A 23,141-nucleotide genomic window follows, 5' to 3' on the forward strand; every position below is an offset into this window, starting at 1 on the left:
TGTATATAAAGTAGTAAAAAGTAGCTGTAAGGTGGTTAAAACTAGCTGTACATAAAGAAGTAAAAAGTAGCTGTACATAAAGAGTAAAAAGTAGCTGTATATAAAGTAGTAAAAGTAGCTGTATATAAAGTAGTAAAAAGTAGGTAGTAAAAACTAGCTGTACATAAAGAAGTAAAAACTAGCTGTATATAAAATAGTAAAAAGTAGCTGTAAGGTGGTTAAAACTAGCTGTACATAAAGAAGTAAAAACTAGCTGTACATAAAGAAGTAAAAACTAGCTGTATATAAAGTAGTAAAAAGTAGCTGTACATAAAAACTAGCTGTACATAAAGAAGTAAAACTAGCTGTATATAAAGTAGTAAAAAGTAGCTGTAAGGTGGTTAAAACTAGCTGTACATAAAGAAGTAAAAACGAGCTGTACATAAAAACTAGCTGTACATAAAGAAGTAAAAAGTAGCTGTACATAAAGTAGTAAAAACTAGCTGTATATAAAGTAGTAAAAACTAGCTGTACATAAAGAAGTAAAAAGTAGCTGTACATAAAAACTAGCTGTACATAAAGAAGTAAAAACTAGCTGTACATAAAGAAGTAAAAACTAGCTGTATATAAAGTAGTAAAAAGTAGCTGTAAGGTGGTTAAAACTAGCTGTACATAAAGTAGTAAAAACTAGCTGTACATAAAAACTAGCTGTACATAAAGAAGTAAAAACTAGCTGTACATAAAGAAGTAAAAACTAGCTGTATATAAAGTAGTAAAAAGTAGCTGTACATAAAGAAGTAAAAACGAGCTGTACATAAAAACTAGCTGTACATAAAAACTAGCTGTACATAAAGAAGTAAAAACTAGCTGTACATAAAGTAGTAAAAACTAGCTGTACATAAAAACTAGCTGTACATAAAGAAGTAAAAACTAGCTGTAAGGTAGTTAAAACGAGCTGTACATAAAGTAGTAAAAGCTAGCTGTACATAAAGTAGTAAAAACTAGCTGTACATAAAGAAGTAAAAACTACCTGTAAGGTAGTTAAAACGAGCTGTACATAAAGAAGTAAAAACTAGCTGTACATAAAGTAGTAAAAACGAGCTGTACATAAAAACTAGCTGTACATAAAAACTAGCTGTACATAAAGTAGTAAAAACTAGCTGTACATAAAGAAGTAAAAACTAGCTGTACATAAAGAAGTAAAAACTAGCTGTAAGGTAGTTAAAACGAGCTGTACATAAAGCAGTAAAAACTAGCTGTACATAAAGTAGTAAAAACTAGCTGTATATAAGTAGTAAAAAGTAGCTGTAAGGTGGTTAAAACTAGCTGTACATAAAGAAGTAAAAACTAGCTGTGAGGTAGTTAAAACGAGCTGTACATAAAGCAGTAAAAACTAGCTGTACATAAAGAAGTAAAAACTAGCTGTATATAAAGTAGTAAAAAGTAGCTGTAAGGTGGTTAAAACGAGCTGTACATAAAGTAGTAAAAACTAGCTGTACATAAAGTAGTAAAATCTAGCTGTAAGGTAGTTAAAACTAGCTGTACATAAAGTAGTAAAAACGAGCTGTACATAAAGTAGTAAAAACGAGCTGTACATAAAGTAGTAAAAACGAGCTGTACATAAAGTAGTAAAAACTAGCTGTAAGGTAGTAAAAACTAGCTGTACATAAAGTAGTAAAAACTAGCTGTAAGGTAGTAAAAACTAGCTGTACATAAAGTAGTAAAAACTAGCTGTAAGGTAGTAAAAACTAGCTGTACATAAAGTAGTAAAAACGAGCTGTATATAAAGTAGTAAAAACGAGCTGTAAGGTAGTAAAAAAATAAATTTGAAAAACATGGCGGCGAACACCAGACACATTACGGTAATATGTCCGTCTCCGTCCAATACGGTACAACAGCGGAAAGAGGAAGTGAGGTCGGACAGAAGCCGCGGCTTTTCTGTTGTTTTGAAGACGAAGATGAAGTTCGTGCTGAAATGACGGAAAGTGGCGTTCAGGTGAGAAAATAAACACATTTATTTACATTTAGTAAAATGTCAGTTAGTCCCAGATTCAGTTTGACTCGTCTTACCTTCAGAGTCAAAGTCACTCCTGCGCATTAAATCAGCTTTTTAAAGCTAATTTAAAACCAGAGGTCAGTAACGCTGGATCCGTCTGTGCACAGTGCAGATAGAAACATACACAACACACGTTGTTGCTTTGATAGTTTACTGGACCTTAATGGTTCAGAGATGCAAGACTGTACCTATTGGTATTCCTATAGGTGGGACAGTCTACACTCTGGAACAGTGTATTTACAGTAGGTGGGACAGTCTACACTCTGGAACAGTGTATTTACAGTAGGTGGGACAGTCTACACTCTGGGACAGTCTATACTCTGGAACAGTGTATTTACAGTAGGTGGGACAGTCTACACTCTGGAACAGTGTATTTACAGTAGGTGGGACAGTCTACACTCTGGAACATTGTATTTACAGTAGGTGGGACAGTCTACACTCTGGAACAGTGTATTTACAGTAGGTGGGACAGTCTACACTCTGGAACAGTGTATTTACAGTAGGTGGGACAGTCTACACTCTGGAACAGCAGATTGATTGGCGGTGTGTCTCTGCAGCTGTTTGCTCGTCTGGAGGCTCGTCGCTGTCTGAAGGACATCGAACCTCGTCTGTTTCCTGAAGATGGAGGACCCGACCATGGTGACTCAACACGCCCACTTCCTGTCAGCACATGTCACATGACATCAGTGATAAAAAATAAGACGTTATTGATGATGCATGTTAACAGTGTTTGACCAGCTGACCTGTGTTTGACTCAGGTGAGGTGGTGGAGCTCTATGGAACAGAGGGAACAGGTGAGTTCACTGCTCACAGGAGCTTTCTGCTGTCTTTGGTAAATGAGCGTGATATCGTTAAGCCGATAATAGTTTCTTCTAAATGCAGGATAAAAAGTGATGCACAGGCAGCTATCAGTCCGCCCACAGTGTACCCTCTGCTGTATTAAATGCCACGCGGTCGTTAGCGGCCGCTTTAGCAACATGTAAAACCACCTGTCCATCAAGAAATGTATGTGCGAGACGTCGTGAACAACCTCCAAAAACTGGAAGAGTAGTCTAGAACAGAGCGGTCGAATACTGAGCAGGTGACCTTACAGTGAAAGTAGAACAAAAACAGTAGAGCGCCAGTGTTCAGCAGACTGAAGCTTTCTACTCACAGGAAGTACTTTACTCACCTCTGACCTGGTTTGGACTTCCTGTCACTGGTGTGTGTCTCAGGTAAGACGGAGCTGCTCTACCACCTGCTGTGTCGCTGTGTGCTGCCGGTGGCGAGCGGCGGTCTGGAGGTGGACGTTGTGTTCGTGGACACCGACTACAGTCTGGACATGTTACGGCTGGTCAGCATCCTGGACAGCAGGCTGAACACAGGTACACACACCAACGAAGAAGAAGCACCACAGTATAAAAATGTAGTTAATGTAAATGTTCTCTCTCTCTCTGTCCGTCCAGCTCGCTCGACTGGCTCGCCCTCGGCGGCCTCAGATGAGGCGGCTTTGCGTTCGTGTCTGTCTCGCCTGCTGGTCGTCCACTGCTCCTCCTCCTCCCAGCTCCTCCTCACCCTCCATTTCCTGGAGACCTCCTTGTCGTCACGGCCCGGCCTGGCGCTCCTCCTCATCGACAGCATCTCCGCTTTCTATTGGCTGGACCGATGTGAGGGCGGGGCCAGCGTCACCAAGCAGGAAGAGAAGCTCAGCAAGTGTGCAGAGCTGCTAGGCCGACTGCTCAGGTAGCTATTCATCAGTTAGGAGGTTCTAGTTGGCAAGTAGTGGTCCATTAGGAGGTTTTTAGGAGGTTGGGTGTTTTTTGTGGTCAATGAGGAGGCTCTAGGGGTCATTAAGGAGGTTCTAGAGACCCTATGGGTGGTTTTTGTGGTCACTGAGGAGGCTCTAGGGGTCATTAAGGAGGTTCTAGAGACCCTATGGGTGGTTTTGTGGTCAATGAGGAGGCTCTAGGGGACCTTTAGTTTTAGGGGTCGTTAATGTAGTTGGACGACGGTTCTTGTGGTTAATGAGGAAGTTCTAGTTGTCCTGTAGTGGTTCTACTGGTCCATTATGAAGTTCAAATGGTCATTGGGGCAGTTTAAGGGGTCCCATATGTGGTTCTAGTAATCACTGAGGAGGTTCTAGTAGCCAGTGAAGAGGTTCTGATGGCCACTAAGATGTTCTAGGGATCTCAGCTGGTTGAGCAGTTCTAGCTGTTATTGAGCTTGTTCTAGTCGATATTAAGGATGTTCTAGAGAATCTTTGTTGATGTTGTCACTGAGGTTCTGGTATGGTTCTACCTTTACCAGCTTTGTTGGTTGGAACCGTCTCATGTGTGGCTCCTCCTCTCAGGGATTACAGAATCACTGTCTTCGCCACCTGCCACGCCATCAGGAGGAGCTTCAGTGGACCCTCCTCCTCCTGACCACGACCGGCCGTACCTCTGTCGCCCCTGGCAGCGGCTGGTGACCCATCGGCTGCTTTGCTCCAGGCAGGAGGCGGCAAACAACATGGCCGCTGCAGCAGGAAGCAGCGAGGAGCAGAGGAGACGGCAGGTCTTCACCATCCACTGCACCTCCTCCTCCTCCTCCTCCAGGACGAAGGCTTCCCGGAGCAGCTCCTTCCACGTGACAGATAGAGGAGTGGAGTTTATCTGACCTGTGTCCTCCAGACGGTCCCTGAGAAGCTGTCAACGACCCTGATGCTGCTGTTTTCATGTTCTTTTAAATGATAAAGTTCTTTATATGTTTGGGTTCTGTATATTTGTCAATAAACGTTTGTTGGGAACCACGAGCTGTTGTTGTTGTTGTTCATGGCTCCTCACTCGCCCTGGTTCCTGCTCTGGCCCTGCTGCTCTTTACTCCACATGTTCAACAGATTTTAAACTAAAGTGTAGCGGCGTTTAAAGGACCCAGCGCTCGCTGCTTCACTGGTACATAGACACATGTAGATGGTTATTGACCGGGGTTCCCACGGCTCCTTACAGAGTCTCAAAAGGTCAGAAATGGTCTTAAATGTACCCTGAATTTGCTGTAGTTATTAAATTTGTTGATGTTGCTTTACTTTCCTACCATAAACGTCTAATGAGCGTGTATTTGTCAGATTAACAGTATTAGACGATGTGAGACCCCGCCGTTAATATTAGGTTTACGATAGCTGCAGAGGTTGATGTCTGGCTGCGGGTCATATTTTCTAAAATGCTCCAGCGGTATGCAGCGGCTACTTGTAGGGCTATGCTGATGTCCGCGTTTTTTGCATGTAAATTATATTTGTTGAGGTCTTGAAAAGGTTTTAAAAAGCATTGAACGCGACTTTAAAAATGGTGCAAGAACCCTGCTGACAGCTACCTCTCGCCGCTCTGTGGGGCGAGAGCCAGCAAGGCCGTCGCTCCGTGAATAATAATAAAGAAAAAGTCCCAAACCCATAAAAGTGTGCAGCGTGTTTGAGCCTATCACTCTCCAGGAGGTCAGTTTAAGGCTCAGGTTCAGGGGGACAGCGGCCCGGGGTTCCCGGGGAGTCCCTGAGGGCTGGCCTGTCCCCCCGTCACATCGTCCAGTGTGCGAGTTCAGAGCTGACGTTACCGTGGTTAGAAAAAGAAGCTTACATGGATTTAAGGTGGAACGTAGAACAGGTGAAATGAGAGGAATCACCTCGTTTATTCAACGATCATGTCAGTTATTGCTTAATGATTATTGACAGTTAACCTGTCGTCCACTCTGTGGGGCGAGAGCCTGCATGTACATCAGGCAGCAGGAAGGAGTCATCGAGGAGACGTGGGGAGGAGGAAGCTTCAGATGAGCCAGCTGACAGCTTTCAGTTTAAACCCCCCAAACACATGTTCATCGTGTGCACAGGTAGACGGGCAGGTGGGCCGGCCAATCACTTGATTGGTGATTTACAGTATCGGCGTTACATTTCAAATAACAGTTCAAGGAGGTTCCAGGGGTCCTTGAGAGGTTCTTGTGGTCAGTGAAAATTGGAGATTTTCTATAGGTGGTTCTTTGGTAATCAAGGAGGTTCTAGAGATCATTTATGATGTTGGGTGGTTCTACTGGTCATACAGGAGGTTCTAGAGGCCATTTAGGTGGTTGATGTTTTCACTTAGGGGCTCTAGTGGTCATTAAGGAGGTTCTAGTGGTCATTTAGATGGTTGTGGTCCTATATGGTTCTAGTGGTCACTGAGGAGGTTCTAGTGGTCATTTAGACAGTTGTGGTCCTATATATGGTTCTAGTGGTCATTAAGGAGGTTCTAGTGGTCTTTTAGGTGGTTGTGGTCCTATATGTGGTTCAAGTGACCACTGAGGAGGTTCTAGTAGTCACACAGGAAGTTCTAGCGGTCATTTAGGCGGTTGTGGTCCTATATGTGGTTCTAGTGGTCACTGGGGAGGTTCCAGGGGTCCTTGAGAGGTTCTTGTGGTCAGTGAAAATTGTAGAGTCTCTTTAATTGGTTCTATTGGTAATGAAGGAGGTTCTAATTTATGAGATTGGGTGGTTCTAGTGACCCCTGAGGAGGTTAAAGTGATCATAAAGGTTCTGATTCTTACGGTGGTATTAGTGGTTATTAAGGTGGGATCTTGAGGCCCTTTAGGTGGTTGGGTGTTAGTGCTTTTGAAGATGTTCTAAGGATCCCTTAGGATCTTGTGGTTATTGATTATTGTAGAGTTCCTCTATGTGGCGGTCATACAGTGGTTCTAGTGGTCACCGAGGAGGTTCTAGTGGTCATAAAGGTTCTGATTCTTACGGTGGTTCTAGTGGTCATTAAGGATGTTCTAGAGGCCATTTAGGTGGTTGTGGTCCTATATGTGGTTCTAGTGGTCCTTTAGAGGTTCTCGTAGTCAGTGAAAATTGTGACTTTAGGTGGTTCTGTTGGTAATCAAGGAGGTTCTAGAGGTCCTTTAGGTGGTTCTAGTGGCCTGAGGTTCTAGGGATCTTGGGTGACTGAGCGGTTCTGAGGTTGTTCTAGTCACATTAAGGAGGTTCTACAGACATAAACACTCACATTAGAAAACACACGTTCGGGTGGGCCAGCCAATCATCTGATTAGTCGTTGTGTTTATGTGATTTACAGTTCCGGTGTTACATTTCAAAATAAGAGATCATAAATGCCTAATAAACAATAATCACGTGTTTAATAAAAAGGGGTGCGTATTGATCACAGACTGTTTTATTTAATTATATTTGTATTGATTAGCAGTCCGGATCCTGGTCGCGTATCCGGTCCGGGACTTCAGGTCTGATGACAGAGACCGCTTCACCGGAGCAGCCCCTCCACCGGATCCCTCCGCGGGGTCAGAAACACTTTTTACACAACACAAACAAACGGACCCGGACTGAGGCGGACCCGGAGACCCCTACACGTCTTAAAGTCTTGCTCCCGGTGCGCGCCACCTCTATCCACAAGCTCGACCCGGTCCACGGTTCTGGTCCGGGACAGTGGTCCATGTTCAGTGGGACCTACTTCTCCTGCTGGCGCTGACAGGCGGTGCTTCGGTCGCTCCCAAACATGGCCTCCATGACGGAGCGACCGCTTCAACTTTAATTTGTCGCCAGTTTTTCAGCGCAAAAACCGTGTTTTTCTCTTCCTTCCGCGATTAAAGGGATGTTCCGTCTGGACCCGGTACCATGCCGGACTCTGTGACCCGGACGCGGTCTCCCGGAGAAGTTCGCTGCTGGATTTAAGAACTGATCTCGGTTTGAAGTTGTCTGGAAAGCTGGAGAGGAAAAAGAGAACCGCATCAAATCAGTAAGACGCTTCTCCTCCTCCTCCTCCTCCTCCTCCTTCTCCTCCTGTCTGCAGCTCCCTGCTCACACCTGGCGCCAGGTGTGAGCACCGAAACACACCGTGAATACGCGCGCGGAGGAGCCGGGCTGCACTCGGTTCTGGTTCGGCGCTAACAGCTAGCCTAGCCAGCTAATGCTAATGCTAACAGAGAAGTGATCAGTCAACTGGGCGGTCCGAGGGAAGCTAACGGCTAACGGCTAGCTGCTCCGCGGTTCGGTGTGATTTACGGAGCCACCGCTTCGCACACCTGACACCCGAGCCGCTGCGCCGCCAGGTGAAGCGTGTGTGCACGCGCTGTGATGACAACAGCCAGGTAAAGGTGGATCATCGGACGGATCCCGGTCCAACTGCTCTGACAGATGGTCCATTAGCATGTTAGCTCTCGCATCCTGAGCACGCACCGCTGACCTGATATGTTTATGTGTACATGTTTGTATGGTGCTGTGCTAAGCTAACTGTGTGCTAGCCGTCACGCTGCACCTGCTGTTTGTTTCCTCCACTTGTTTTTATAGGAGTTAGACCCAGTGGGACCCAGTGGGACCGGCTCCCCTCGGGGACCCCAGGACCTGGTGCACCTGCTGAACGGCTAATGCTAACGCTAGCTGTGTGACTGTAATACTAACAGTAACGATCTGACCTCCGGTGGTTGGACGGTTAGTGGTGTTTGCTTGTGTTGAGTTCTCTCAGCCACCGTAGTTTGGTGACAGGAGCTCCTCTGGACCTGGACCTGGACTCGGGTTACCTGTGTGCTGTGTCTGGGCTCTGCAGTGGCTCCCTCAGTGTCTGGGTTTAATACCTTCATCATCCTCGTCTTCGTCGTCGTCTCCTGTCTGACAGCCTGAACACCAGGTGTTCCCGCCTCCTGGCCCCTGGGGGACACGCTGCACGTGACGCAGCAGCCGCTCTGATCATTTAACTGTTGTCCAGTTTTAGGAGGAGACGAACGGGACAGGGAGCGCTCTGCAGGGACGGAGGTCACTTTGTCTGTGTGAGCTGTGATTGGCTGCAGGAGCCCACAGTCATAATGATTGACATGTTGTCAGTGTGCTCCAGTCTACTTTACTGGACTGTAGTGGACTCTGAGCTCCAGCCGGGTCTCAGGGTCCGGCTCCAGTCTACTTTACTGGACTGTAGTGGACTCTGAGCTCCAGCTGGGTCTCAGGGTCCGGCTCCAGTCTACTTTACTGGACTCTAGTGGACTCTGAGCTCCAGCAGGGTCTCAGGGTCCGGCTCCAGTCTACTTGACTGGACTCTAGTGGACTCTGAGCTCCAGCTGGGTCTCAGGGTCCGGCTCCAGTCTACTTTACTGGACTGTAGTGGACTCTGAGCTCCAGCTGGGTCTCAGGGTCCGGCTCCAGTCTACTTTACTGGACTCTAGTGGACTCTGAGCTCCAGCTGGGTCTCAGGGTCCGGCTCCAGTCTACTTTACTGGACTCTAGTGGACTCTGAGCTCCAGCCGGGTCTCAGGGTCCGGCTCCAGTCTACTTTACTGGACTGTAGTGGACTCTGAGCTCCAGCTGGGTCTCAGGGTCCGGCTCCAGTCTACTTTACTGGACTGTAGTGGACTCCAGTGCTGATGCGGATCTGTTCTCAGGGTGGTTGTTGGCCAGTAAACTCCTACGGTCTCGGAGGGCACTAGAGCTGTGGGTTCTCCGGTTCTTCTCAGATCCGCCGTGTCTCGAGTGAAGGAACCGACCGGGTCAGAACGCCTGCCGTTAAGCGTAGGAGTAAAACAGGAAGTTAAGGCAGGAGCGGAGAGAACAAGACCACTTCCTGTAGAGGGTCTCTGTTCACATGTGAGTCTGATTCATCAGGACTGAACCGGCGGGTCCAGGTCTTCAGACACTTCCTGTGTCCTCCAGGTGGCGCTATACCCACAACTGACCTTTGTCTTAATTAAATAACAACAACAAGACGGCGAGCGAGGACAGGAAGTGATGATGCCTAACAGTCAGGTGGTGTGACGGTCCCTCTGAGTCCACGTGACATCTTCACACGTCTGGTTGTGGTCGTGTTCAGTCTGCTGAGGGAGGAAACAGGAAGTCCTCGCCGTCTAAAGGCTGACAACACGTGCACGCCGCTCCTGAAGGCGGCTGTGAGAGATGTAACTGGACGATGGCGACACGCCTCCATCACACCTGTTCAGCTGTGGCGTCAGGAAGCTGTGATGTAATAATCATGTCTCTCTCTCTGTCTCTGTTTCTACCCAGAATGCCATCTGAGGCTCAGTCTCAGGAGCCTCGGGACAGAGGACCGCCGCCTCCCGTCACCCGCGCCGGGCGCAGCGCTCAGCTGGCCAAAGCCGCCGCCGCTACTAGCCCCGCCGCCGAGAGGCGGCCTCGTGGGAGACCTCGGAAAGATGGGAGCAGCGGCCGTTCTGCGCCTCCCACCCCTCCACCTCCGCCGCCGCCTGCTCCTCCTCCGCCGCCACCTCCAAAATCAAGGAAGAAGTAAGTCAGAGCGCCGCGATGTGCTCCTGGTGACGCCGTGACACCATGTGACACACACACACACCACAAGGCGAGTGCAGAAACCAACAGGAAAGACGATTGTGTTCAGGTGTGTTAGTGGGCGTGGCCTAATGTGGCGCCGCAGCTGCAGTCGCACTCTTTTGCTGTTTCAGAGCTGGAATTTCCAACTTTCAAATGCAGCGCTGTGTGTGTGTGTGTGTGTGTGTGTGTTGTGGTGAAGGAGACGTGTTGCAGAGGAAGTGGTTAAGTTGCATGCTGGGTAGTGCGCAGCGAGGAGGAGGGGAAGTGAACTGGACTGAGTCTGCTCCAGGTTTTACCTCCTGCTGCTCTCTGTCTCTCTCTCTCTGCTGTGATGTCATCATGGTGACCTGAACACTTGGTCAGGTGACATCAGCAGCTCCTCAGCTGTCTTCAGGTGACGCATGCAGGTGAACACGGCGTGTATCGGTCTGGAGCGGCGAGGAGCGATAAAGCTCCGCAGAAGCCAGACTCAAACGTGCGGCTCTCCTCCTCCTTCAAGGGACGAGAGAATGTGAGGGAGAGAGAGCGGCGTTCAGCTCCGTCGTGTACGTGCTGCTTAAAGCTCATCACATCTTTCTTCAGATCTTAACGTACGCACGACAGGCTCGGCCCGAAGGTCAGAGAAGCGAGCTTGTCCCCCCGCGGCGGCAGGATAAAAGCTGGGTGTGCGGCGTACACGGCGCTCTCCCTCCTCTTTCAGCCCTTGAGCTAAACCCTCCAGTGGATCTGCTCAGTTAGGATCACGATATTTCATTAATACAGTATTTATACACGGACGCCAAGTCTTTTTCAGTCCACTAGAGAAGAGTTTTCCTCTGGAGACACAATTTAAAGTTTGAAAAAAGTTTAAAATGGCCATGATGTCGTGTCGTGGGGCGTCTGGCGACCCCCCTCCAGTAGCGGTGTGACTGATCCGGGTCTTCCTGTGTGAGGGAGGCTTCCTCTCAGGGAAGCTGCTTGTAACTCTGCAGGCGGCTCTCTGTAATGTGTAAGTACTTATTAAAAGAACAACAGCAGAACGTTTGCAGATAAAGAAGCGTGTAAAATATAAAGGAGAGCGGGGACGTATCTGAAATTTGAGTTTGAATTTGCACCTGACCCGCTGTGTTTCTGTGTGCAGGGGGCGGAGTCGAGGCCGAGCCCAGGTAGAGGACGAAGAGAGCACGGATGCCGCGGAGACCAAACCCCCCCAGAAGACCGGTGGAGAGCGTGCAGGTACGGAGGGGTTCGTCCTGACGACATCGTCAGTCTGTCTGAACTTTATTCAAACCATCAGAACTTTATTTAAATGTTCCTGAGTAAACGCAGCAGAGCAGGAAGTCCTGAACCACAAAGGTCCGGGATCAGGCGGTCTGACGGGACAAAGCAGGGCTGCAGTGAACTGTGACTGGATGTAACCATTGCTGTGTGAGAGTTTAAGTGTCACGTGGTCGCGTTGGTGCGCGTGCACGGCGATCATTAGCATGTGGACCGTCTCGCTCACAGACACGTCTAAAAATACAGACGTGCGAACAGAGAAGATTACGAGGCGAGTGTGAAGACCGATCTGTGCCGAGGTGTCAGCTGAACCTGCACGTGCAACACGTTACTGCACGAGGGTTATAGGGAACCCAGTTAAAGTTACGCTCCTGCTGGAACGTGTAGTGCACCATTATTTAAGGTCCTGGATCCTCTGATTGGACCTCGTCTCTTGTGGTCTGGGTTTCTAGTTAACTTTGCTCTGTGGTTTTGTGTCATGTAGCGTCCGCAGAGGCGAAGGAGGTCAAGGAGAAGACAACGGGACGCCGCCGGTCCACCTCCAGGAGAAAATCCACAAACACAAATCCAGAACCCAGCCAGGACCCGCTCAGCCCGCAACCTAAGCCGGACCCTGACCCTACGGTCCCAGAATCCTGCCCAGAACCAGCTCCCAGTGCTGAGGAGGAGGACAGAACCGGCCCTGCTCCTGCTGCCCCGCTCGCCGCCTCCAGCCCAGGACCAACTTCCAGTCCTGGGGAAGAACCTCGGGTCAGTCAGCCCCCCTCCCCCGCCCCGTCCCCTGAACGTAGCCCGGTCCACAGCCTCGCCTCCAGCCCCAGACCTGCTCCTGATCCTGTGGAGGAGGACCGGCCCAGTCCGAGCCACAGCCCCGCGCCCATGGAGGTAGACCGCAGTCCTAGCACGGTTCCTATGGAGACAGATGGGGGCGGGGCCAGTCCCATGGAGCGCAGTCCCACCATGAGCCCCTGCTCCAGTCCTCCGATCTCCCCCCGTCCCCGACTGGAGGACGAGGACTCTCTGTCCCCCCTGTTCCAGCGCTGTCTGTCGGAGGACTCGGGGGCCTCGCCGACCGCCAGCCTGGGACACACCAAGCAGCGGTGAGACAGAGCGTGAGGGGGTTTAAGGTCCAGGCTAGAACCGGGTTTAGGCTCAGGGTAAAACCTGCAGCAATGACAGTCTGATACACCAAACTAATTAATAATAATCTGTATTGATCCTCACCTGACGAGGGTCACTGCGTCCGCCTAAAGTCTCTCTGTCCTCGCCGTCTCTTGCAGTCTGAAGCAGTGTGCCTTCTGTTACCGTGGCGACGAGCCCCCCCTTGGCCAGGGCCGCCTGGTGGTGTTCGGCCCGACGCCGGGCTACATCCCGCTTCACATTCTCAACCGCCGCGCCTCCCCTGACCGAGACAACGACTGCCACGACCACTGCTACCGCGGCGACCTGGCCCCGCCCGCGTGAGTACTGACCTCACTTCCTGTTTACGTTTTCAGTACACTCAAGTTTTATTGTGTTAATGCGATCAATTAATCGAGTGTGTGTGTGTGTGTGTGTATGTGTGTGTGTGTGTGTATGTGTGTGTGCAGGTGCAGCAGTCCAGAGCAGAGTGGTGAGTACTCTCCATCCTCCTTCCAGAAAATACATAATACTGATCGCCTGCTGATCACGTGTCGATCGTCTGTCGATCGCCTGCTGATCACCTGTCTCCTGACCTTTCAGAGTCTTCCTCAGAGTTTGTGCAGCAGCTCGGACCCATCGGCCTTCCACACGACATCGACGTCCAGTCGCTGTTTGACCCCACAGGTTCGTCTCGGCAGCTCCGTCTGTTCGTTTACCTGCTGAGTAAAGTTTCATCAGGTAACCCCCCCCTCTGTCTCTGTCTCTGTCTCTCTCTCTGTGTGCAGGTCAGTGCTGCGCCCACCTGCAGTGTGCCGCCTGGTCAGAAGGGGTGTGTCGTGGCGAGGGCCAATCGCTGCTCTACGTGGACAAAGCCATCGACTCAGGAAGCACGCAGGTGGGTTTGTGTGTCATCTGATTGGTCGCTGCTGTTCATTTTCAGGAGGAGTACGATGTCGCTAAGCCCCGCCCCCCTCTCTCTTTTACCTGTGCAGGTGTGTGCATTCTGCCGCCGGCTCGGAGCGTCGCTGCGCTGCCAGGAGACGAACTGTGGGCGGAGCTACCACTTCCCCTGCGCCGCCGCGGCCGGAGCTCACCAGGACTGGAAGCAGAGACGCACACTGTGTACAAGACACACTCACGCAGGTACAGACACACACGCAGGTACAGACACACACACGCAGGTACAGACACACACACGCAGGTACAGACACACACGCAGGTACACACACACACGCAGGTACACACACACACACGCAGGTACACACACGCAGGTACACACACACACACGCAGGTACACACACGCAGGTACACACACACACACGCAGGTACACACACACACGCAGGTACACACACACGCGCAGGTACACACACGCAGGTACACTCACGCAGGTACACTCACGCAGGGACACGCACGCAGGTACGTACACGCACGCAGGTACGTACACGCACGCAGGTACGTACACGCAGGGACACTCACGCAGGGACACTCACGCAGGGACACTCACGCAGGGACACTCACGCAGGGACACTCACGCAGGGACACTCACGCAGGTACACACATGCAGGTGCACACACGCACGCAGGTACACACTTGTTGTTATGGTGATATGTTTTTCTGGCCGGTGTGTTGAGTTTGTTTGGAAACACACTTCACTCGCTCTCTCTCTCCGCAGTGTCCTCACAATGCGTCTTGTGTTCGGGCAGCGGTGACGTCAGCGGCGTGTTGATGTGCTGTTGCTGCGGTAACTGTTATCACGGCAGCTGCCTGGACCCCCCCCTGACGCCCTCGGCCCTGTGCAGGACCGGCTGGCAGTGTCCTGAGTGTCGAGTGTGTCAGAGCTGCAGGTACGACAGACAGCTTGTTTCTCTGACTGATGGATCGTCTGCTCTCAGAGTCGCCTCGGTCAGACCAACTTTTAGGCAAAAATAATGTGTCACGACGCCGCCACGTGTCCATAACACGCCCGCTCTGACACTAGTAGTTTCTGGTGGTCTACCCCCCCCCGTATTAAAGATCCTAGTGGAAACGCTGAGTACATTTTCTCTCATGTTTCTGGGTTAGTCTCAGTGTTTCCAGACACAGTTAGCAGCTAGCTGGTGAAAATGGGGCAGCAATTAGCAGCAGATTTCCCTGCTGAATAAAGTGCTGTGCACAGTTATACAATTAAAACAACAAGAAGAAAAGAATAAAAAGGAGCATATAGTAAAACATACGACAGTGATGAAGCAGGCAGCAACAAATAGAAATATGAAGCGACCAGGACAGTTGATGATGGACGTCCCTAGATTGACTCAATGCCAACAAATAAAAATACGTTTTAAGACGTGACTTGAAGGTCTCAGTGGTTAGGGATGATCTAATGAAAATGGGAGGTTTGTTCCACAACCTTGGGTGCTTTACTACGAAAAAGCACGATCAGCCTTTATCAGGCGAGCGTGTTGAATAGCTAAAAGGAGCTGGGATGACGATCTGTGCCCGGCCTTAAAAACAATAAAAAGAACCTTAAAATCCACTCTGTATTTGACTGGTACCCAGTGAAGAGATGTGGTCCCTCTTCCTTGTACCAGGCAGCAGTCTAGCAGCCGCATTTTGCCTCATGTTCTGTAACTGTTGGAGGTAAAATAAGCAGCTGCTCAGCCTCCAGTTGATGTAGCTTCAGTATAATGTGATGTTTTCTAGATAGCTGACATGAAACGGCATGAAACCAATCTCCAACAGTCATCAGGTGGCAAAAGTGTCTGCAGGAAGGAAGGAAACACGACCCTCTGCTTCCTGCTGTTTGTCTCTGTGCATCTGATGTCGGGATAGAGTGAAAACATAGATGACTGTGTTTGTGTGATAAAGCTGAAACCAGGTGGCGTCAGACCACGTCTGGAGGCAACAGTGTTCACTTCTGTTCGACCACATTGAAAGGCGGGCTGAATAGAGAGGAGGGAGATAACGGAGCAGACAATTTCTCCTGGAAGACACGCAGCGTTGAAACGTGGAGGTTTCAGACGGCGTTTGACAATCTGACCAGCTTTGTTGTTGAAGTGCACTCACCCCGCTGTCCTCTCTCTCTCTGTGTGTGCGTAAGGCTGCGAGGAGATGACGGCGTGTTGCTGGTGTGTGAACGCTGTGATAAAGCCTACCACACACACTGTCTCACACCACCTCTGGATCACACACCGAGCACCAGCTGGAGCTGCAAGGTGACAAACACACACTGTGGACAAACCTGTCCGGTATATGAGGGGGGGTGTGTGTGTTTTAAAACCTCCCTCTCTCTCCTGCAGAACTGCAGAACCTGCCGCCGCTGTGGTGTGAGGTCATCAGGCCAGTGGGCCAATCACCCGTTTCTGTGCGAGTCGTGTGACCCGGCCCTGCCCTGCCCTCTCTGTGACCATGCCCCTGATCTCTACACACCACAGGACTATCTGACTTGTATCTGCTGCTTTAGGTACACACACACATTACATCTAGAGCTTATCTTGCAAAGTTAAAAATGAAATCAAATGAAAATAGTTTGTTGATTTATCTAAGGTATTTGACTCAGTCGATCATGACTTACTGCGATCCAAATGTGGGTTTTAGTAAAGAGGTTGGGAACTGGTTTAGAAACTCTCACTGATAGAGCTCAGTGTCTGTATCGACAATCACATGTCTAAACCCCTTGAGATCTCCAGCGGTGTGTCCCCCGGGGCTCGATCTTGGCTCCAGTTTTATTCACCATTTTCGTAAATGATATTGGAAAACTACAGCTTCATCATTGTTAAAGGATCTTGATTCTGCATACCATGCAGCGTTGCATTTTATTACACTTGCTAAATCGCGCACCCATCACTGCAGATTATATGATATGGTGGATTGGCCGTCATTAGCTATGCGGAGACATCTACATTTGTGTATCTTTATTTATAAGGCACTCATTTGCAAATTACCGCGTTACATTAATAGCCTCCTCAGCTTTGCGGTCAGTAGTCATCATACCTGGTCCAGCAGGCTGCTGCTCTTAAAAGTTTCCAGGGTGACTACAGTGCACCATTAACTTGGAACTCCTTGCAAAGGACCCTTGGCTGGAGGTACTGGTACCTCTTGGGAAGTTCAAATCCTTGATTTACAGAGGTTTTTAAAGATAAATGTAACTGTTTTTGAATAAGCAGACATTATATTGATGGATTTTAACTGCTCATGAAGTCTTAATGTACTGGTTTGATAGTGGGTTGCGACTGCTGTGTTTTTGTATAAAGGTAAAAGGGTAAATATTTTGATTCTAGTTTGTACTGCTGTTTTATGTCTGTACTGTTAAACTTGCTGTCCTTTTCCTTTCTTGGCCAGGGCGCCCTTGAAAAGAGATTTTATCTCAATGGGGATTTTCCCGGGTTAACTAAAGGTTAAAAAAACACTTCCTTTAGCTACTTCACATTAAAAGCCTGAAAAGGCCTGATGTGGCTTTTACTGTGAGGGTTACCGGCAGACTGGGGCTCAGTTTCATGCTTTCGCCCATAATTTCTGTTCTGCAGGCTGAACTTCCTCCTAAGAATGATTGAAACTCAGCAAACATACATGTTTTTTTTGTTGTGTTACAGGTGTGTCCATAAAGAGTGTATTGTCCAGGCTGGGGAGGGCAGGGCGGGGTCTGAAGATTACGTCTGCTCCACCTGCAGGCCTCAGGAGGAGGAGCTAATCCCACACACTCCAATCCCTCACACTCCTACCCCGGCATCGCCCATCAGTCCCACGCAGTTAGCACCTGTTAGCATTTCACAACCACCGATTCCAAGTGACATCTGTTCAGAGCCACCACAGAGTCCTACCAAGACCCTCTGTATGCAATCGCAGCAAAGTCTTACGCCATCTCACCCTGAACCCACTGAACTCCAACATAGTCGTCCTGCGCCATCTCACCATGAATCCACAGAGCTCCAACATAGTCCTGCACCATCTCATCCTGAACCCACAGAACTCCAATACAGTCCAGCACCGTCTCACCATGAATCGACAGAGCTCCAACGAAGTCCTGCACCATCTCACCCTGTACCTGCACAGGTCAAACACAGTCCTGCCTCATCTCACTCTGAACCCACAGAGCTCCAACATAGCCCTGCCCCATCTGACCCTCAATCCACAGAGCTCCAACATAGCCCTGCCCCATCTGACCTTCAATCCACAGAGCTCCAACATAGCCCTGCCCCATCTCAACCTGAACCCACAGAGCTCCAACATAGCCCTGCCCCATCTCAACCTGAACCCGCAGAGCTCCAACATAGCCCTGCCCCATCTCAACCTGAACCCGCAGAGCTCCAACATAGCCCTGCCCCATCTCAACCTGAACCCGCAGAGCTCCAACATAGCCCTGCCCCATCTCAACCTGAACCCGCAGAGCTCCAACATAGCCCTAGCCCATCTGACCCTCAGCCCGCAGAGCTCCAACATAGCCCTGCCCCTTCTGACCCTCAGCCCGCAGAGCTCCAACATAGCCCTGCCCCTTCTGACCCTCAGCCCGCAGAGCTCCGACATAGCCCTGCCCCATCTCAACCTGAACCCACAGAGCTTCATCATAGCCCTGCCCCATCACACCCGGAACTCACACAGCTCCAACAAAGCCCTGCTCCATCTCACACGGAACCCACAGACCTCCAACATAGCCCTGCCCCATCTCACACGGAACCCACTGAGCTCCAACATAGTCCTGCGCCATCTCACCTTGAACCCACTGAGCTCCAACATAGCCCTGCGCCATCTCACCTTGAACCCACTGAGCTCCAACATAGTCCTGTGCCGTCTCACCCTGAACCCACTGAGCCCCAACATAGTCCTGCGGCGTCTCACCCCGATCCAACAGAGCTCCAACAAAGTCCCCCGCCATCTAACCCTGAACCCACTGATCTCCAACAAAGCCCTGCCCCATCTCACCCAGATCCAACAGAACTCCAACATAGTCCTGCGCCGTCTCACCCCGATCCAACAGAGCTTCAACATAGTCCTGCGCCGTCTCACCCCGATCCAACAGAGCTCCAACATAGTCCTGCGCCGTCTCGCCCCGATCCAACAGAGCTCCAACATAGTCCTGCGCCGTCTCGCCCTGAACCCACTGAGCTCCAACATAGTCCTGCGCCGTCTCGCCCTGAACCCACTGAGCTCCAACATAGTCCTGCGCCGTCTCGCCCTGATCCAACAGAGCTCCAACAAAGTCCTCCGCCATCTAACCCTGAACCCACTGAGCTCCAACAAAGCCCTGCCCCATCTCACCCTGATCCAACACAGCTCCAACAAAGTCCTGCATCATCTAACCTTGAACCCACTGAGCTCCAACATAGTCCTGCGGCGTCTCGCCCTGATCCAACAGAGCTCCAACAATGTCCTCCGCCATCTAACCCTGAACCCACTGATCTCCAACAAAGCCCTGCCCCATCTCACCCTGATCCAACACAGCTCCAACAAAGTCCTGCATCATCTAACCTTGAACCCACTGAGCTCCAACATAGTCCTGCGGCGTCTCACCCTGATCCAACAGAGCTCCAACATAGTCCTGCGGCGTCTCACCCTGATCCAACAGAGCTCCAACATAGTCCTGCGGCGTCTCACCCTGATCCAACAGAGCTCCAACATAGTCCTGCGGCGTCTCACCCTGATCCAACAGAGCTCCAACATAGTCCTGCGGCGTCTCACCCTGATCCCACTGAGCTCCAACATAGTCCTGCGGCGTCTCACCCTGAACCCACTGAGCTCCAACATAGTCCTGCGGCGTCTCACCCTGAACCCACTGAGCTCCAACATAGTCCTGCGGCGTCTCACCCTGAACCCACTGAGCTCCAACATAGTCCTGCGGCGTCTCACCCTGAACCCACTGAGCTCCAACATAGTCCTGCGGCGTCTCACCCTGAACCCACTGAGCTCCAAGAAAGTCCTGCGGCGTCTCACCCTGAACCCACTGAGCTCCAAGAAAGTCCTGCGGCGTCTCACCCTGAACCCACTGAGCTCCAAGAAAGTCCTGCGGCGTCTCACCCTGAACCCACTGAGCTCCAAGAAAGCCCTGCGCCGTCTCACCCTGAACCCACTGAGCTCCAAGAAAGCCCTGCGCCATCTCACCCTGATTCAGAAGAGCTCCAAGAAAGCCCTGCGCCATCTAACCTTGAACCCACTGAGCTCCAAGAAAGCCCTGCGCCATCTAACCTTGAACCCACTGAGCTCCAAGAAAGCCCCGCGCCATCTAACCTTGAACCCACTGAGCTCCAAGAAAGCCCTGCGCCATCTCACCCTGATCCAACAGAGCTTCAAGAAAGTCAAGCGCCATCTCACACTGAACCCACAGAGCTCCAAGGACGTCCTTCGCCATCTAACCCTGATGATGCAGAGCTCCGGGAAAGCCCTGTGTCACTTATTGTTGATCCTATACCATGCCCTGCTGGTCCGGCTGAGCTGCAAAAAAGCCCTATCTATGTGACTTCCAAGCAGGCTCAGCATAGTCCTCGACCGCTCACTTACACCTCTTCAAGCCCCACACAGAATTCCACAGAGCATCAGCTCATGTCCACAGAGTCTGAGCAGAATACAATGCAGGGTAGTCCTATGCCTTGTAGCCATGCACATTCTCCGAACAGCCCACACCAAGCAGGACTTAGTCCTATTCGGGTTCAGCCAGGGCCTGGTGAGCCACCACAATGCCCTCCACCACATTGTCTTGCTAAGGGCAACACTTCACAGACGCAGCTTGAGAAACCATGTAGTCCTTTGAACATCATCACACAGATTCAGCACAGTCCCCCACAAAGACATAGTCCTGCACAAGTCGGCACATCACATCCACAGACTCTAACACAGAATGCTGAACCTACACTGGACCATAAGAGTCCTGGATCAAGCAGCCCTGCACAGCTGCAATGTGGGGTTGCACAGGACATTTCTACACTGGACCAGGACCACTCACTTGTCTTCTGTAGGTCTACCCATCCAACAAGAAGACACGCCTCAAAGAGGCCCATTTCAGCTCCATGTAGCCCAGCACTGGCCCCACACAGAGCCACGCAGTGTAGTCTGTCACAACCTGCAAGCCCAGTACAGGCCCACTCTTTACAACCTGTTAGGCCTTCACAGCTTAGCCTACTTCCTTCTTTGCTTGATACACAGTCAAAAAAGGAATCCAACCAAACTGGTACCACAGAGCTGAAGTCTTCAGAGCACAGCCCTATGCAGAGTCTTAACGTTGATGGCCAAACACCGGAAAGTAGCCCTATCCCTCTTAGCCACACTTCTGACCTGTCTGCAATGCCACCGGATGGCCACGGCACAGATGGCAAATTCCCAAACCAGCTTGGTCCTGTTCAGAGTAGTGCGCTTAACCCGGACCATTCTAGCCCCTTTCATGTCCATGCCATGCCCACACCAGAAAGCCTTGTTCACATTAGCACTTCACTGGAACACTGTAGCCTGACTTGCTTGCCTTGTGCTGATGAAACGGAGGAAATTCCTCCCCCAGCAAGCCACATTCATCAGAGTCCTTCTTGTGAATGCCCATCAAGCTTCACAGAAGCTATTGAAGGTAAAGCCAGCCCCATACATATCCAAAATAGCTCAGCTAGTGCTAGTCCCAAACATGGCAGTCAAATGCCTACTAACCCTGTCAGCTCTCTTCAGGCTTGTGCTAGTCCAGTACCACAGCAGAATAGCGCTTCTCATGTCAGTCCTCAAGCTGTAGAGACTAGCCCCTTAACACAACCAGCTAGCCCTGTAACGCTTCGAGCTAGCTACTCTGAGCAACCAATTGACTGCATGGCGCCACCTGTTACATCCTCAACACAACCAGCTAGCCTATCAGCAGTACTGGCTACACCCATCCACCCCATCTCCTGTCAGGAAGAGGAGATGGAGCTAGCTGTCGACCACTCTAATCGCGATCAGTCAGAAACTTGTCCGAGTCATCCTTTCTCCACTCCGGACAATCCAGTACATACTAGCCCAACTCATGCTAGGCCAGTCATCACACAAGCTAACAGTGGCTACAGTCTGATGGGCTCCATGCATGCTCAAGATGGGATTAGTCCGTCTGTTGGTGGTGTTGCAGAGCTCGCACAGACTGACACAAGCCAAAGTCCCACACATCCTGGTCAGTCAAGTTCCTCACATGTACAAACTACCTGCAGTCCTTTGCAGACTTCGCCAGTACAGACAAGCCCCCTGCCTACAACAAACTTTAGTCCTCCACACTGTAGGCTGACTGATACTAGCCCAGCTAGTAGCCCTGTTAGCCACAGTCTGAGCCATTGTGGCCAGACAAGTTCCTGCTCTGCTTGCGTAAGTGACGTTAGCTTCATCATCAGTCCACCTAGGTCTAGTCCTGCTGGTCAAGCTAGTCCTGTTCACATACAAAGCACTTCTAGTACTGCCCACTCAGGCCCAGTCCAAAGACGGAGTCCCTCATTAGCTAGCATGACATACAGCAGCACTGCACATGCTACTGTCACTTGTGTTAGTCCACCTCTCAGTCCAGCTCAGGCCAGTGAAACATATTGTAGCCCCACAGGTAGCCCCCATTCTAGCCCAGCTCCTCACACTGGAAACGGGTATGGCCTTACTGTGGCACGGCTGAGCCCCGCTTTGCCTAACTCAAGTCTTGATGTGAAGGAGGAGGTCAGTTCTGTAATTAAGAGCTCTGTTCTTCCCGATGTGGTTCAGCTTGATTCTGGTCTTGTTAAACATACAGACTGTATTAGGCAGACGAGCCCAACACCTGCCAGTTCCCTACCTGATGACTCATCTGCTGTTAGCCCCATTCAGGCTAGACTGAGTCAGGTTAGCCAGTGCCCAGCAAGTTCTCTCTATACCCACGATGGGTATGCTGTTGGAAGCACTGCCTCGGGAAGCCCCTTGTATCAAAGACCAGTCACTCCTGTTGATGCCACTTACACTCAGGCCAGTCCGAGCCATGCTAGCCCTGACCATTCTTCTCCCACTCAGGATAACACTGCGATGCCTAGCACAAGCCACACTAGTGAACCGCCCTCTGCCCCCTCACAGGTTAGCCCTCCTAATTCTCCACATGCTCAAGCAGGCTCTGTGCACACTAGCCCAGTTGCTAGTCCTGTTTGCGACCCCTTGCAATCAGGTCATACCCAGGTTATCCCTAGCTTGGTGCGGCTAGAGACTAATCCCAGTCCTGCTACTCCTGTGCAGCCAGAGGTTAGTCCCAGTCCTGGTCCTGCAAGCCCTATGAGGTGTGAGGCTGGTCCCGGTTCTGTTAGCCCTGTTCTTGCCACCCCTGGGCAATCTGAAACTAGCCCTAGTCCTGGTCCTACTAGCCCTGTGCAGCTTGATGGTGGTCCTGGTCCTGGAAGCCTTTCTGTTTCCATCCCCCAGCAACGCACACAGACAGAGAGGAGGGAGTCTGCATCCACTGTGGGTGAGTATCTAGGAGACACTGATAATCGTGGTCGTTACTGTGACTCCAGATCGTTTGTGGAACTCACTTGGTTTGATGAGTTTATAAACGTCTTCAT

The 23,141-nt window shown here is 50.5% G+C and overlaps 3 protein-coding genes across 3 annotated transcripts in view; 2 read left to right on the top strand and 1 right to left on the bottom strand.

Annotated features, from left to right (window-relative positions):
* LOC119897314 (NACHT, LRR and PYD domains-containing protein 12-like) overlaps nt 1-23,141 on the bottom strand; it is a 609,009-nt gene that overhangs the window by 354,757 nt on the left and 231,111 nt on the right. The gene's annotated exons all lie outside the window — the stretch shown is intronic.
* LOC119897554 (DNA repair protein XRCC2-like) lies at nt 1,832-4,743 on the top strand. The gene is given in 7 exon segments (XM_038711351.1): nt 1,832-1,975; nt 2,593-2,674; nt 2,794-2,829; nt 3,250-3,399; nt 3,481-3,757; nt 4,365-4,433; nt 4,435-4,743. Coding segments are annotated over 7 exon segments (978 nt in total). The 5' UTR covers nt 1,832-1,846; the 3' UTR covers nt 4,670-4,743.
* Nucleotides 7,221-23,141, top strand: part of LOC119897280 (histone-lysine N-methyltransferase 2C-like) — a gene marked incomplete in the record, with an annotated part of 58,585 nt that continues 42,664 nt past the window's right edge. Inside the window, 13 exon segments of the mRNA XM_038710885.1 lie at nt 7,221-7,755; nt 10,005-10,244; nt 11,407-11,501; nt 12,028-12,643; nt 12,824-13,003; nt 13,133-13,155; nt 13,266-13,349; nt 13,451-13,560; nt 13,658-13,808; nt 14,339-14,510; nt 15,743-15,857; nt 15,942-16,105; nt 17,235-23,044. Coding sequence (XP_038566813.1) covers nt 10,006-10,244; nt 11,407-11,501; nt 12,028-12,643; nt 12,824-13,003; nt 13,133-13,155; nt 13,266-13,349; nt 13,451-13,560; nt 13,658-13,808; nt 14,339-14,510; nt 15,743-15,857; nt 15,942-16,105; nt 17,235-23,044 — 7,759 coding nt within the window.

This window comes from Micropterus salmoides, unplaced genomic scaffold, assembly GCF_014851395.1.
Source record: "Micropterus salmoides isolate LMB-PRFRI ecotype aquatic unplaced genomic scaffold, ASM1485139v1 Ms_hic_scaffold_1, whole genome shotgun sequence".
Taxonomy (NCBI): Eukaryota; Metazoa; Chordata; class Actinopteri; order Centrarchiformes; family Centrarchidae; genus Micropterus; species Micropterus salmoides.